At 38.1% G+C, this 14,593-nt stretch overlaps 1 protein-coding gene across 5 annotated transcripts; it reads right to left on the reverse strand.

Annotated features, from left to right (window-relative positions):
- Nucleotides 1–5,833: 5,833 nt before the first annotated feature.
- On the reverse strand, nt 5,834–8,838 carry LOC148023436 (MLP-like protein 423). Of its 5 annotated transcripts, none has more exons than XM_087696405.1 (3): nt 8,506–8,838; nt 6,850–7,032; nt 5,834–6,334 (listed from the first exon to the last, which is right to left on the reverse strand). In XM_087696405.1, exons 2-3 carry the CDS (start codon nt 7,022–7,024, stop codon nt 6,045–6,047), a joined length of 465 nt encoding a protein of 154 aa, XP_087552531.1. In that variant the 5' UTR covers nt 7,025–7,032; nt 8,506–8,838; the 3' UTR covers nt 5,834–6,044. The 5 variants fall into 5 exon arrangements, with proteins under 5 accessions (XP_087552531.1, XP_087552533.1, XP_087552535.1 ...); XM_087696407.1 differs by lacking the exon at nt 8,506–8,838 and adding an exon at nt 8,222–8,473; XM_087696409.1 differs by lacking the exon at nt 8,506–8,838 and adding an exon at nt 7,697–7,818.
- Nucleotides 8,839–14,593: the final 5,755 nt, after the last annotated feature.

Below are 14,593 nucleotides of genomic sequence, written 5' to 3' on the forward strand. Positions count from 1 at the left end.
GTGTGTGTGTGTGTGTGTGTGTGTGTGTGTGTGTGTGTGTGTGTGTGTGTGTGTGTGTGTGTGTGTGTGTGTGTGTGTGTGTGTGTGTGTGTGTGTGTGTGTGTGTGTGTGTGTGTGTGTGTGTGTGTGTGTGTGTGTGTGTGTGTGTGTGTGTGTGTGTGTGTGTGTGTGTGTGTGTGTGTGTGTGTGTGTGTGTGTGTGTGTGTGTGTGTGTGTGTGTGTGTGTGTGTGTGTGTGTGTGTGTGTGTGTGTGTGTGTGTGTGTGTGTGTGTGTGTGTGTGTGTGTGTGTGTGTGTGTGTGTGTGTGTGTGTGTGTGTGTGTGTGTAATCATTCTCTCTAGCAATGGTCTTCAAGAGATGACCGCATATCAACTTGGTTCAACTTTACTTAGCTCTTTGGTTCATTTCCTAATGGAAACTCATAAATAGTGAGCTTTATTATATTGACCATTTGGGGCCATCACATTATTAGCATGGAGCCCTTGTATAGCACTAACATTTGAGAGGTAATTTTAAAACCCCTACTTACATATATTTGATGACTAGATAGATCCCCACGCCCTCAATATGTACCCCTCTATAGAATTAAAGCATCACTTTAAGCATAAAAATTTGACCCAATTAAACATTTAGACTCCCCCTTGACATGCTAAAACATTAATGAAACTCATGATTAGTGATATTGAGAGATATAGGAAATGCCCTCTTCCTCTCATATATAATGCATTGGATGAAACACACCACAAGTGTCTTATTTAAATAGTGTGATGATTTGTGATCTCACATGCACCAAAAAATATTTGAACATTCAAATGCATAGTTTAATATGTCACCATAATAAGTTGTGAAACACTTAGTAGGCAATCACATCCAATCTAGAAGAAATAATGCATAAAGAGTGAGCATAAAGTGAAGGAAGTATGTTATTTTACACCAAGCCCTAATCTTAGCTAGCACCTTTAGACAACTTTCTTTGGAGAACTATGAGAAAATTTGTTTTCATTAAAAAATATATTTAGATAAAAAGCTATGGCTATTTTAGAGCTGGAATTTAATGAAGAGTTCAATCATGACAAAGTTCAAGTGTGTGGCTAGAAATGGAGACTATTCAAAGGGCATAAACATTAACTTATCCTTTTACCTTTGTTACTTAAGACCAACTTTAACATGACCTAAACAAATGCAATGATATAGGGAAGGTCCCTCATCATTGAGTTCAGGATTAATGAGCTTCCTTTAATTTTATTTATTGATTTTCTAACAATATGTCAAGTTAGGAAAATTACATATTTGGTACGTGTGAATTTTTTCATGTATTAATAACCAATTTTTCCATTCAAAATGTAGCATCAAACTTTATAAGTAGAACATTGACATGAATGCAAGCTAGATGCACTCTTAATTCCAAAATATGGCACTAGTAAGATAGTCTCACATCTACCCAACTTAACCACATCTAAGATATATAGAATTAGGGTTCATTTTTATTTAATGTGAATTTCTTGTGCCAAAATGTGTTATAGGATTTCCAATAGTTTCTTCTTGGTAGGATCTTTTGAAGGGAGATGGCTTCCATGAGAGGTGCAAAACATTCACCCTCCTTATGGGGTCTTTTTTTCTACCCACTTCAATCATGATAAGGGATCAAATCCATCATGGCTCAAGCAACATTTTTTTAATAAGTTGACATATTTTCAATTTTTAGCACATTTTCTTGCATTTACCTCTACATAACTAAGATACACATGAAGTGGGCTTCAACAACATAGAACTCCCAAAAAGAATCCCTATCCCAAGGCATGAGGGAAGGTGAGAGTTGTCATCACATAAATAGTGGAGTAGACTCACATGATTCTATCTATGGGAAATACTCACAATAGACAATAAATGAAGTGACAGTAAACTTACTAGGCCATGGTTACACCTTTTTTTTTTTAAACATAAAGGAGCTAAACACTAAAAAATAATGAAGTCTACAAGTCCCCAAAACACTCATAAAATGATCTAACTTAGTTCAATTCAATCTAATGGCAAGATTCTTAATGAAAGATTGGTGCAAAGATATTTTAAAATAAGGGTAGCTATCCACATTGGCATGCTCAAATGTCTTCAAGTTGTAGAGTTCCCATTTTACTCAAAAGTTGAAAAGAAGATCCAATAGAAAAAGGTTGTCATGGGACCTTGATTTAGATGGAAATGCACAAAACATCTTTAAAAACTGAATTTTGGAAAGTGGAGCTTAAGGGAATTAGGCACTCATGTGAAGGGAAGTCCAAAAATTGTGTGGAGTGAGACTCTCAAGAGGCTCCACATCTATGATAGGAAGTTGAAGTAATCTTACAAGCCACCAACAATGAGTAGGGAAGGAACTACCCCAAGAATAAACTGTCATAGAAAGACTTGCTCTTTAAGAGGTTATTTGCTAAATATTTTTTATAGAAAATTGTGCCACTTCCCCAAAGAGTTTTTATGATTTCAAAATGATTTGCATGCTCCAAAATTTGGGATTGATGTTGTAATGACAAATACATCTCTTCAGCATTCCATGAATAGAATAATTTTTACCATTGTATGGAATGGTAAAAAAATTAACTATCTTCAAAACCCAAATCAAGTACCAATAAAAAAGGCTAAATCATATTATAAATAATGGCCAACAAAGGCCAACAAGGATGATTCAAATGAAAGATACACTAAGCATGAGGGAAGGACAATATTGCCTCATGGGTGGAGTACATCCACCACCCTAGATATTGTTTTGTATGCCAAAAAGTATGCATTTTAGTGTTTAATAAGAGACAATGGAAGATCAAATACTTCACTCCAATGAAACCTCTCTAGATGAAGGGAATTGAATGCTGCATCAAATCTATCGGTCCATTTAAGACAAGAAAGAACCCCGTCATCTTATTCATGAAGATGCCATAAATGCCATTTCTTGTATGTTTTGTTTTTATTTTTCTTCAACTAGTTTGAAAACTTACTTGATAAGAATCATGCTTTTGGAATCTAGTAGTCTCATTTAAGGTAAGGGGGATCTATTAGTTACGTATAAGATATGTTCCTCCACATGCTATGAAAAAAAGCCTAATTTCCTCCAAATTCAAAATGGGTGAGAGCAAATTATATGGGCAAAGCTTTTAGGAAAATATGGAAAGCCGATGTTTTTTGTTAGAAGTTAAAACGGTGAGTTCAAATACCATTGAAATTTGTGGTTGCCAGTAAGATTACACTTTCCTTACTTGACATCTTTACAAGGTCAAGCCAATTGTATCACCATTTGAACTTGTATTTGCGAAAATCATGAAAACCACATTTGCAATAGCCCAAGTATATTATCTATTTGTGATAGGAAAAATATATTATTTTATAATCTTATAGTCTTATCACAATTTTCCATCAATCAACCACTTATTGAAACATGACACACTCGCTCAACTCAATCATTCTAAGACTCATGTGCACTCTCGTATCCCCATAGAGTGTAAAACCATGGTCTTACAAATACAATTGCCTTGTTATTTATAGAGATCAATAATGAAGAGTGTATTCTCTCTACCTTCCTGCAAGTTTGTGGTGGATCACCATGGGGTGGCCATTTTATAAATGTTATTATGCAGGTTACTATTGAGATACTTTTAGTCTATGTGGTCTATGGATTCATAGGGGATGCCTTTATATATGATCTTCTACATAGAAGCAAGTTCAATTCAAGGATAAAAAGGTTGTACAAATAGAGATCTCTACTTAAGTGGCAAATTTTTAAATAATAGGAGCTACTAAAAATATCTTGAATATGTATGTAAGGGGTTTCTTTCTAAGGGCTAAATATCAAAGTATTTTAATCAATGGGAAGTTCACAATCAAACAAGTCATATATCTCTACATCTATATCACTTGTAAAGCTCTTACTTTGTCAATGCTAAGCTACAATGTCTTTTATACAAACAAAATGTGTAATTATAAGTAGGTGCTCTACACATGGTCTCCTCTCCTAGCGCTTTGCGCAAGGGCTAGCACTACACACCAACTTACATTTGGTGCTTCGTGCCAAACTTTGAAGCACCACTATTGTTCTCTTGGTGATTTGCAGTGAAGCTTAAAGCACTTTTCTATAAATATAGAAACATATTTAAATATTTTTCTATATGATTTTAGGGTGTATCTAAAAATAAACTAAGAATGTTGTTCAAATTCTTACTTGTATACAAACATACAAGCAATATCCATACTTATAGAAATATTAAAGTACCAAAAAAGGATTAGTGCATAATATAACTCTTTGTATCTCAACCATAGAAAAATATGAATGAATAAAGTTATATACATTTTTTTGGTAACATAGATTCATTGTCCCATAACAAATAGAAAATATAACATCATCTTTCAAAGTATAGTTTCACTTTTTGAAAACTTCAGTATCAAAAAAGAAATGGATAACATTATTCACATTACTCACATAAATTTGACTTATACATCCTTCGTTCTAAATCACCCTATATTAATTATTGGAAAGATAGCTTCCTCTTTCTACTTGAATCATTGAAAGTTGACACGGGTTGCACAACATGCAAGGATGATGTACCACGTCCCTTCTCAGAGTATGTTACCCCATGTGGCCTACTGAAATTGCTCACCACACCTAAAATTTTCTTCTTCTTTTTTTAGTTTTTGCTGAATGCATTTTATATAGAAATCATTCGAGAATAAAATTTTTATAAGTATTACCTAGGGTGATGATATATTGACCCCTAGCATCAACAGAGAAATCTGTGGAATTTGGATAAAAGTGATGCATCATTGTTAGTGACTCCACAGAAATCCATGATTTCTAGCCCAAGCCACATGAGCATGCCTTTGTGAGTCAATGTCTAGATATTTCGGCCTCTTGGTAGTGGTGATACCACAACATGTGTACATGCACACACACACACACACACACACACTCTCTCTCTCTCTCTCTCTATATATATATATATATATAGTTGTATGTGTATATATATATATATATAGTTGTATGTGTATGTCACTTGTCTTGGTAATGATTATTGTGGGTGCCACTCAATGCAAGATAAAGCAAGAGGGAGGAGGAGGAGTAGCACCACTGCGAGGACTTGTTCTTTGAACATTTATGGATTAGTACATATTCATAATTGTTAATGTGGTAGCTTTGACATTCCACAATTATGATGGAAATTTTTTTAATACATCAAGAGAGAGACCTTTGATGCTATGGCTTCTCTCAAGCAGAGAGATATGAATGTTATCAAACCTTAAAACACAAAAACTCGAAGAAAAATAACGTTGTGTGTGTGTGCAAGTTATATCTTGTTAAGTTTTAGATGCGAAAGGATTTGTATTAATTGAATGTCGAGGCCTACATCTAGACTAGTAGACAAGGGGCACCTATGAACCCTTGACCACCAACTCCATATGTGATCTCATTACAAGGTCCAAACTTGGTGACTAGCCAAATGGAGCGAAAGCCTCGTTTTTCATACAATGCCTCAGTGCTATCTATGAGAATGGGTTATCACACCATCTCACTACCACTTGAGATAGTGTATCTTGGCTATTTTGTGAAGGTTTGAAACAATGCATGCACAAGGGCAATATATCGTATGCTTGTTTTGAACACTCGAGTCTTATACTGCTAAGTTCCGTTGAAGTCGAGGAAAGAACAGTTTCTAGAGCGCCGCATCTTTGATTCTTGTCTACCTGATCGGCTAATCTCTTAACGAGTTGCATGGGTGTATCGTAAGGATTAGAGCGTGCCTTCATAATTCCTACGAGCATACAGATCTGTATTGACAATTTACAGTCGGTCCAGAAAAAGAGCTAATTGCGGCCCCAGAGGCTAATTATTATTTATGTATAACCGCATTTACTACACGGGATACGTTCAACACTTGAGGAAGGCAAATGTGCAGATCATGGTCGGTTACATATTGGAGAAACAAGATGTAAAACGTATTGACATGTGCAATCAGCATAGGAGGAGTAACGATATATTGGGTAATCATCACAAGAAGCTGAGAAGGTCTCTAGACAGATGAATTGCCCAGGATATAAGCTTCCAAGGCTTTGAAGGTGGTAATTGCTCCTTCCTTAGCTATCTCAGGAGGTGGTGTCTCAGGGCTGAGAGCTTCATAGCCGAGCTCCCACTTGACAGTACAGCTGTCCTGGGCTTCACCCTGCACCAGTGTCACCCCAACCCTGTACAGCTTGTAGTAATTGAGTAGCTCTGATTCTATTACAGAGTAGCCGAGTTTCATGGCTGCCTCATCAACTACCTCAATTTTCTCCTTGGAGAATGTCACAAAATGAGCTACAGCTGCACCATTAAAACATCTTGCAAATGTTAGTCAATAGAAAACTGATGACACAATAATTGGGATTTCCCTTATGCATCCTGATGAATTCCTTATATCCACTATTAAGGCTCAAATTATAATTTTTTAAAACCATATCTTAACTAATCAGCTCCTCAAGGCTCTGCGACCATGAAAAGTGTTTCAAAGCTTTGAATTCGCTTGATGTTAACCATCTAATGTTAAGGTTATTCCTATCTAGTATTGAGGCTCAGTATAACTGATCAGCTTCTCAAGGTTCTCAGAGCATGAGAAGTGTTTTAAAGTTTTGAATTCCCATTCAGATGTTAACCATCTAGTGTTCAGGGTATTCCTATCTAGTATTGAGGCTCAGTATAGTATTTACAACATCTCTACTGATCAGCTTGTCAAGGCTCTCAGATTATGAATAAGTGTTTTAAAGCTTTGAATTCCCACCATGATGCTAACCACCCGGTGTTAAGGTTATTTTGAAATGGGTGGTGCATAAATCAATCACCTGGGCCAAACTTCATCAATCTGATGGATCCAATACCTCCATCACCCTCAAGGTATTCCCAGCTGGTGACTAAGTCTGGCATGATCTTAGCCACAATATCAGGGTACTTGATTGTGTCCCATAGTTTATGAGCAGAGACCTTGAGTTCTACTTCAGTGGAAAGAGAGCCTGCCATTCTTTGATCTGCCAAAACAAATTACCCACAGTTACAAATTTGGATGGAGGTCAAAATTGCCAATCAAGACATTCTCTTTCCTGTCACTGACTCTCATCATCAGTTGCAAACATGCTTTAAGCTACTCATTACACATATAATGCTAGTTCATTGTGAAGTTCTTTGATGAAGATTGATAAGCACACAGTCATATGGTGTCAACTTTGAATCTTTCAAAAGGTTTACGCAGACTCTATCTGGATGTCATTATCCACAAGACAAGAAGTTTTTGACATTTATCCAAGACATTTCCCTTGTTTTTTCGTGGTGTTCAACATCATGAACTTCTGCTTGGAAGGCGTCGCACATCTAGCTGGGCGTGGATGGGGGCAGGGGGCTGCCCCTTGGGCCATGGAAAAATGTCATTTTTTGCCGGCCCCCACCCCCATCCACACCTAGCTGGATGTGCGATGCCTCCCAAGCAGAGGTTCATGATGTCGTCTCAATTCACAATGTGGGAATTATAGTGGGATTTGTCTAAAACTTCTTGTGTATAGGGTGTCAACATTGAATCTTTCAAAAGTTGTGTGCAAGACTTTATCTGGATACAAACATGAAGACTCACTAGAACAGGCTTTGGAAACCCTACATGCTTTCAGACGATGATCTGCCTACCGACAGGATTGAAATTACCTATAAAGCCAGGCTAACTGTTAGTGTTTTTGTGCCTTAGAAGATGCAGGCATTGACATTTCAAGGAGATGTGACAGACAGAAAAGCCCCGCAATTGGATGTGATTCTTGGCATGACTCAGCAAATCAACACCCGACTTTTGGCATGATCATGGTCATCGTATTGGTGAGACAGTCAGACTATGGTGAGATCACAAGCTCAACGTGATTCTGGCTACAATTCCCTCCTCTGCTTCACATGTCCCATCATTATTATCATAAAATCAATCTGACATGGACAAATTGGTGCATGACTCACCATTAATTTTACAGCAAAAAAACATACCAAGATAGTGCAAGTTTAGCACCAAATACCCATCAATTGCACCACCTACCATATTATGTAAAATTGAATTATTCAAAAGAAATCTCCCCACTCCAAGGTCATGATGCAAGAAAGTCCTCATTGAACTACCTTGATGCAGCTATGATCCCACTTTAAGTTAACGCATGAAGCCCATTCTTGCACTACCTTGATGTAACTAACCTTAATCCGGGACTGTATGTCTAGAACGCGTTTTTACATGCGAAAAATTTTGACCAGAGAGTAAGAAATAACTAGGGCTGCTTCCACTACACAATCTTGGGTCGATAGTGCTAAATGGAGTGCTAATTCATTGAGAGTATAAGTAACGCGCATTCCTGCATTGTCGAGGCAGCTAACTGATGAGAAAGAAAGAGGCACGGTCTGATTAAATGAGGAATGGCAGAAACATGCACAAAGGTAGGATGCAGACCGTTGTGACTCAGGTGTGGAGCTTGAGAATATACCTAAAACGGGGGGGGATAGATGATCTTATGTGAGTGCGAGTTTGTGTGTACTGAAGAGAGCTGCAGGTGAGCGACGGCAAACACCATGCCGCGCAAATTTGTAGAGGACTGATGATGATGGATGAGAGAGAGAATCTCTTTGCCCAACAAAGACAAAGAGTCGGGGCCGTGGGAGCCTTGGCCGGCGGGTCTGGGTCACTTCCCTTTACTACCACGCGAACTATAAGGATTCCATGATGAGGGAATCTATTATCTCAGGGAAACATGACATGAAGATATGGGGAGAGGGAGGAGGTTTTAACTTTCAAACTTTGATTTAGATAGCTATGCTAACAGGTCATTGGTGTGTGTGTGCCTAGACAATCCAGATGAAGCTGGTGGAGGCTGTCTTAGATTAGATAGGGGATGAGCTTCGTTGTGTGAGCTAATAGCCCCCCAAAGTAAAAAAAGGGCTATCACTCAAGCAATATCTACTTCGTTCCATAGGATTTGGAGGCTCTTGTCGTGCACCCCAAATCCAAATCTAGGTCATGTTGAGGGACACTAAATCTCGCAAGTTGAGATATTTTTGGCCGGGAAATATGCTTGTGAAAAGCTTTATACTTGCTTTAATTCAAGGGTTCTACAATACTTTCTTTCATTCAAGGGTGTTACAATACTCAAATAGTCACTTTAATTCAAGGGTGTTACAATACTCAAATAGTCACTTTCATTCAAGGGTGTTACAATACTCAAATAGTCACTTTAATTCAAGGGTGTTACAATACATCAATAGCTGTCTAGCGCTCCATTGCATGGAGTGGTCATGGGAGGAGGGGGGTCGAATTCCCTCGACTAGCACTCAATCAAATAGAGTGTTTGTCAATCAGGTGAGTGGGGTCTCATGAACCCCTACCTTTGGCTACAAGCAATGGCTAAAAACTAGGTGATATCTCCAACGTTGCAAGTTTAAGATTCTACAGTGGTAGGAAGAAAAACATGTCAAGATAGTAGCCAATGCCCTACAAATTCTTGACATGCGGATGTCATTCCACCCTAGCTTAGTTCACGTGGCCACTATCTTCCACCAAACAGATACACTTTGCTAAAGAAGCACTCATGCTAGCTCATGCAAAACAGGCATGGTGTACACATGATTTACTTTCGAGTCACTAGATCGAGTAAATGTTAAGAACCCATTCATTGACAACTATCAAAAATCTTACTTATCATTCACTACCTTGTTTTTCAATTACCCTTAACACAGTTACCCTAAATGCATTTATTTCAAATCCACACCTTCCACATAGTTGCACTCATATGCCCATATTAGTCAAAAATATATTTTATATGTTTCATGCCCTTGTATAGTTGTCGTATCATACCCTAATTTACATATAATCACTAAGTATATTTGTCACAAATGATTCTTTCATACAAAAAATTTATTTCATACGAAAGGATTTTTTCTTACAAAATATATACTTTCCTACATAAGCAAACACAAAAGTTTTGTATTTTTTGTACGAAAGAAAGTAACTGTTATTTCATTTGCATACATAATGTCCCTGCCCCACATATAAATGTTAGTTTGGGGAAGGGGGAAGCTCTAAAGGTCATAAACCTTTAAATTTTCTATACGTGCCACCATTGACCTTTGTCTCACGATCAACGCCATCCTCTCCTCGAGCTCATCGCCATGTGATGTGTCACCAAATTGTGTGACAAAAAGTGAACCTTATGATCATCACTACGGTTGTCCTCTCTCTCTCTCTCTCTCTCTCTCTCTCTCTCTCTCTCTCTCTCTCTCTCTCTCTCTCTCTCTCTCTCTCTCTCTCTCTCTCTCTCTCTCTCTCTCTCTCTCTCTCAACGTTAGCTCAAAGGGCCGCCATGCACACCCACCTCCCCTATAAAGTTGACTTTCTTTATTAAGCTAGCTTACCATTCCTATTTCCCCTATAAAATTGACTTTCTTTATTAAGCTAGCTTACCATTGCATAGGAATGATAGGTCTCTCATTTAAATAAATATTATTCATGGGATTGAAGCAAAGAGAGTTATACATGGGGTACAAATCATTGTATTGTAAAGAACAAGGTTGAAAAACATGTACTCTACTATGTGATTGGCATGTATCACTTTGAAATTGCACTTTAATGGAAGGATAAGTTGTTATAGATTGCATCTTTCTTGCAAAGTATTTAAAGAAAAGGGATTGCATCTTCATTTGCAAAGCATCAGACAAAGCATGTGTTTTGGGTTATTGAATTTGTCTTAAAGAAAAAAAAGTTATTTTGTGAAAGAGATAATCTTGCTATCTAAGATAAGTGGCTAATTTCTATGGAGTACTCAAAATATTTTTCACATTGCTATTATGGAAAATAAATGTTTTCCTTATTTACTTATCTGTTGATCATAGGCTGATTGCTTGGTCATATATTTGTACGAAAGTTCTTGTGCCTTCCTCAGGGGATTTTTAAAAAATTATGCACTAAACCTCCCCCAAGGTTAGTGATAGAAGTCCTTCACTAAGGGGCTATTTTAGAAAACTACTTCCCAACCGTGCTGAAGATTAGTATTGACCCCAGATGCGAGAGGTCACTTCATAGGGAGGACATTAGGCTAAGAGGCAACAAGGATGCTAGGGGGGCTTTGGCCATAAATCCCTTGGGTTTGTAAAGGATTGGCCTAACCCCTACGTGATGATGAGCTTCCTGGAAGGTCTTGATGCTAGATAAGGGCAGATTGGTGAATTATGTACCTGCAATTAGACTTGAGCGTCTCGGATTAAGAAACGAAATGCCAGATTGGCATTGCACCTTGGAGAAGGTGGAGGACAAGTTTATTGCTTTATAACTACTTTCAAAAGATTGCTTTGACATTCTCTTTGTATCTATGACATAACTCAAGGAAAGCACAAGGATGAGATCCCTGACGGACTCGTCGTACGGATGGGTGGTTTTGATGAGTTGAGAGTTTTCCTTCAATGCACTAGACTTAGGAAAGTGGCCAAATGCCTAGTGTGTTGTCTTAGACCCCGATTAATGCAGTTTTGTGAAAATGGAGTTGAGACTATACCCTATAGGTAGAGGGGTTAATGCGTATCGCTCCCCCTTGTCTCTTACTCACTATGAACCAAGTGCGACATTGATTTGCTTTGGGTTGAGTTGCCTAGCAAATGCGGTGGCTCAAGGATTGATGCTAGCTAAGTTGATAGGTGACCTTAGTGTCGAATTAGGAACACAAATTCAAGTCGATCCTTATGGTTATGACTAGAACCTTTCATTGTGGGGTGGACTCAAGAGAGAGGCTAGGTGACAAACCTCGTGTTATTCTAAGAAGTACTGGGCAACGTCATTTAGGAACAATCTCTCGATGGAACACTAAATTGTGCTGATGAGGGATCCTTAGTCGGGCATGTTGCATGTGGTATTATAGCAAAAATGAATAAGTTAGCAATAGACTATGCATGTATTACATTAATATTTTTACTTGTGAATTCAAGAGCAAAAGAGTTAAGATTATCTTAAGGAAATTGTCTAAATGATATGATTTTGATTACTAGGCACACTCTATTAACATGGATGTTGAGCTCCAAGAAAAGAAGTTCCTCTTGAAGCAAATTAAGCTACCTGAATTCATGGGGAAAAGATCCAATGTCGAGAATGATGCTGAATTTTGGATTGAAATCCTTGAAGATTATTTTGATGTGGCAAGAATAAGCATAGCTAACAAGGCCATGATTGCCAAGCTAAAGCTAGTAGGTGAGGCACGCTTATGGTGGAAGCAGTGGTGCTGAGACAATGCTCCCAACAAAACCCTTGTAAGCTAGGAAGAGATCAAGAAGGCCATATGAGAAAGATACTTGCCACCTTCCTATAGTACCATCAAGATGAGCAAGTTCTTCTCCTTGCGCCAGCTAGGGTTAAGCCTAGAGGCTTACTATTCCTAGTTAAGAAACTACAAAAATATGTGTCGCCTATGGATATTACCCAACACGTGGCCAAATTTTTCCATAGACTAAATCACTCCTCATTGGAAACTCATTTAGAATCTCTATGGCATTGACTAATTTGCAAGATGCTCTCATACGAGCCAAAGCCTTGATCAAACCTGATAGAGACTAACTTCTCAAAGATGACTACTTCTAGCAGACACTTAAGAAGACTATGATGAGTCAAAGGATGAAGGAAAGAAGTGTCATGAGTGTGGTGAGATAGGGCACATCCAATAGCGATGCCTCCATCATCAATGCTTCCTTTGCAATGAGCTAGGGCATATTCAAGCTGACTACCTTGAATTGGATCAAGAAGACAAGGAACTAGAAACAAAGCAAAGCTACACAAGTACAACATTCAGCTTCCCTTAAGATTCAGATAGTGATGAAGACCTAGATTCCATTGAACTCTTTGGAGATGATTAGAAATCCTAGAAAGATCTTCACGAGATGTAATAAGGCCTACACTTGTAATAAAACTACCTTACAATGGCTATTGTACCTTGTCCTTGCAATCAATACATTGCTTTGAACTTTCAATGTTTGTGCATAATCAGAGTAGCGCAATAAAAGTGCAGTGAGTCCTAACCCACACATCCTATAATCTAACCTATTCCCTAGCTTTGAGATGAGGACATCTCAATTCCTCTAAGGGGGAGAGGATGTAATGTCCTCGCCCCCCATATGAATGGCAATTTGGGGGAGGGGGACTAAAGGTCCATTGTGATAGTCGTTGACTATAAGGCCTTAGTAACTAAGGCTATAAAGAGCCTTAGTACACGCTTCTAGCTTTAGTTTTCGGCACAATGGTGCAATATACCTAGGAAGTACATTCCCTATTGGACTCGTGTAGTCATGACTTGGTGACTATATAGGTGCCACCTAGCTAGTTCTCAATGTAGTAAGGATCCCTTGACTAGCTAGGTTCTTAAAACAAGATTCCCTTGACCAACTGACAAAGCATTCCCTGACTAACTAGATAGTTCTTGAAACACAGTTCGTGACCTATGCATCCCCTAACTAGCTACTAACAAAACATCCCTTGACTAACTTATTAACTAGACCAATCAAAAAAAGCATGACCAAGTAGTCAAGCTAGGAAGACCAAAAACAAGTACCCCTAAGTTAAGAATCTCCTAACCAATTAGGTAGTTCCTGAACCAAGCATCCTCTCACTAACTATGTAGTTCCCATCCCTTGCCCAAAGCATTCCCTAACTAATTAGGTCGTAGCTTAATCAAGTATCCCCTAATTAACTAGGTTCCTGAAACAAGCTTCCCTTGACTAGCCACTATGAAGCATCTTGACTAACTAGGTAGTTCTTGAAACATAGTTCCTCACCTAATCATCCCATGACTAGCTATTGGCAAAGCATCCCCTAATTAACTAGGTAGTTTCTGAAACAAGCATCCTTTACTTAAGAATCTACTGACTAACTAACTAGTTCCTAAACCAAGCATGTCATGACTAACTATGTACTTCCCATCCCTTGTTCTAAGCATCCCCTCACTAATTTGGTAGTACCTTAATCAAGCATACTTGAGCATCCCATGGCTAACCAAGCACTTGTTAAAACAAGCTTCCCTTGTGTAGCTACTAACTAAGCATGCCTTGACTAACTAGGTAGTTCTTAAAACATATTTTCTCACCGAAGAATCTATTGCCTACCTACCAAGGTAAAAAATAGGGGCAAATTTTAGCCCAAATGCTATTCTTTAGAGGTTTCCTTAGTCACTACGCTAAATCTTTTGGCCCAAAAACTCAAAAAATAGCCCATGTATATAAAAACGTACATATTTTGGCTTATAATTCGCCCAAAAAGAGCTCAAAAATAGAATTATGCCTTAATATTTGCCCAAATTTTAAAAATATTTTCCCTTTATCAATCAAATATTTGCCCACTTATCTATATACTAAAAATTATGGGGTCCATTTTTACGATGCTACCTACTAAGACAAAGCATCCCCTAACTAACTAGATAGTTTTCCTAAAACAAGCATCACTTGACCTAGGTAGCAAGCATCTCTTGACTAACTAGGTAGTTCCTAAACAAACCTTCCAATGACTAACAAGGTAGTTCCTATCCCTAACCCAAGCCCCGGAGAGTTCAC

This window comes from Lygodium microphyllum, chromosome 16, assembly GCF_053477565.2.
Source record: "Lygodium microphyllum isolate KBCC chromosome 16, Lygodium_microphyllum_v1.1.10, whole genome shotgun sequence".
In the NCBI taxonomy this organism is placed as follows: domain Eukaryota; kingdom Viridiplantae; phylum Streptophyta; class Polypodiopsida; order Schizaeales; family Lygodiaceae; genus Lygodium; species Lygodium microphyllum.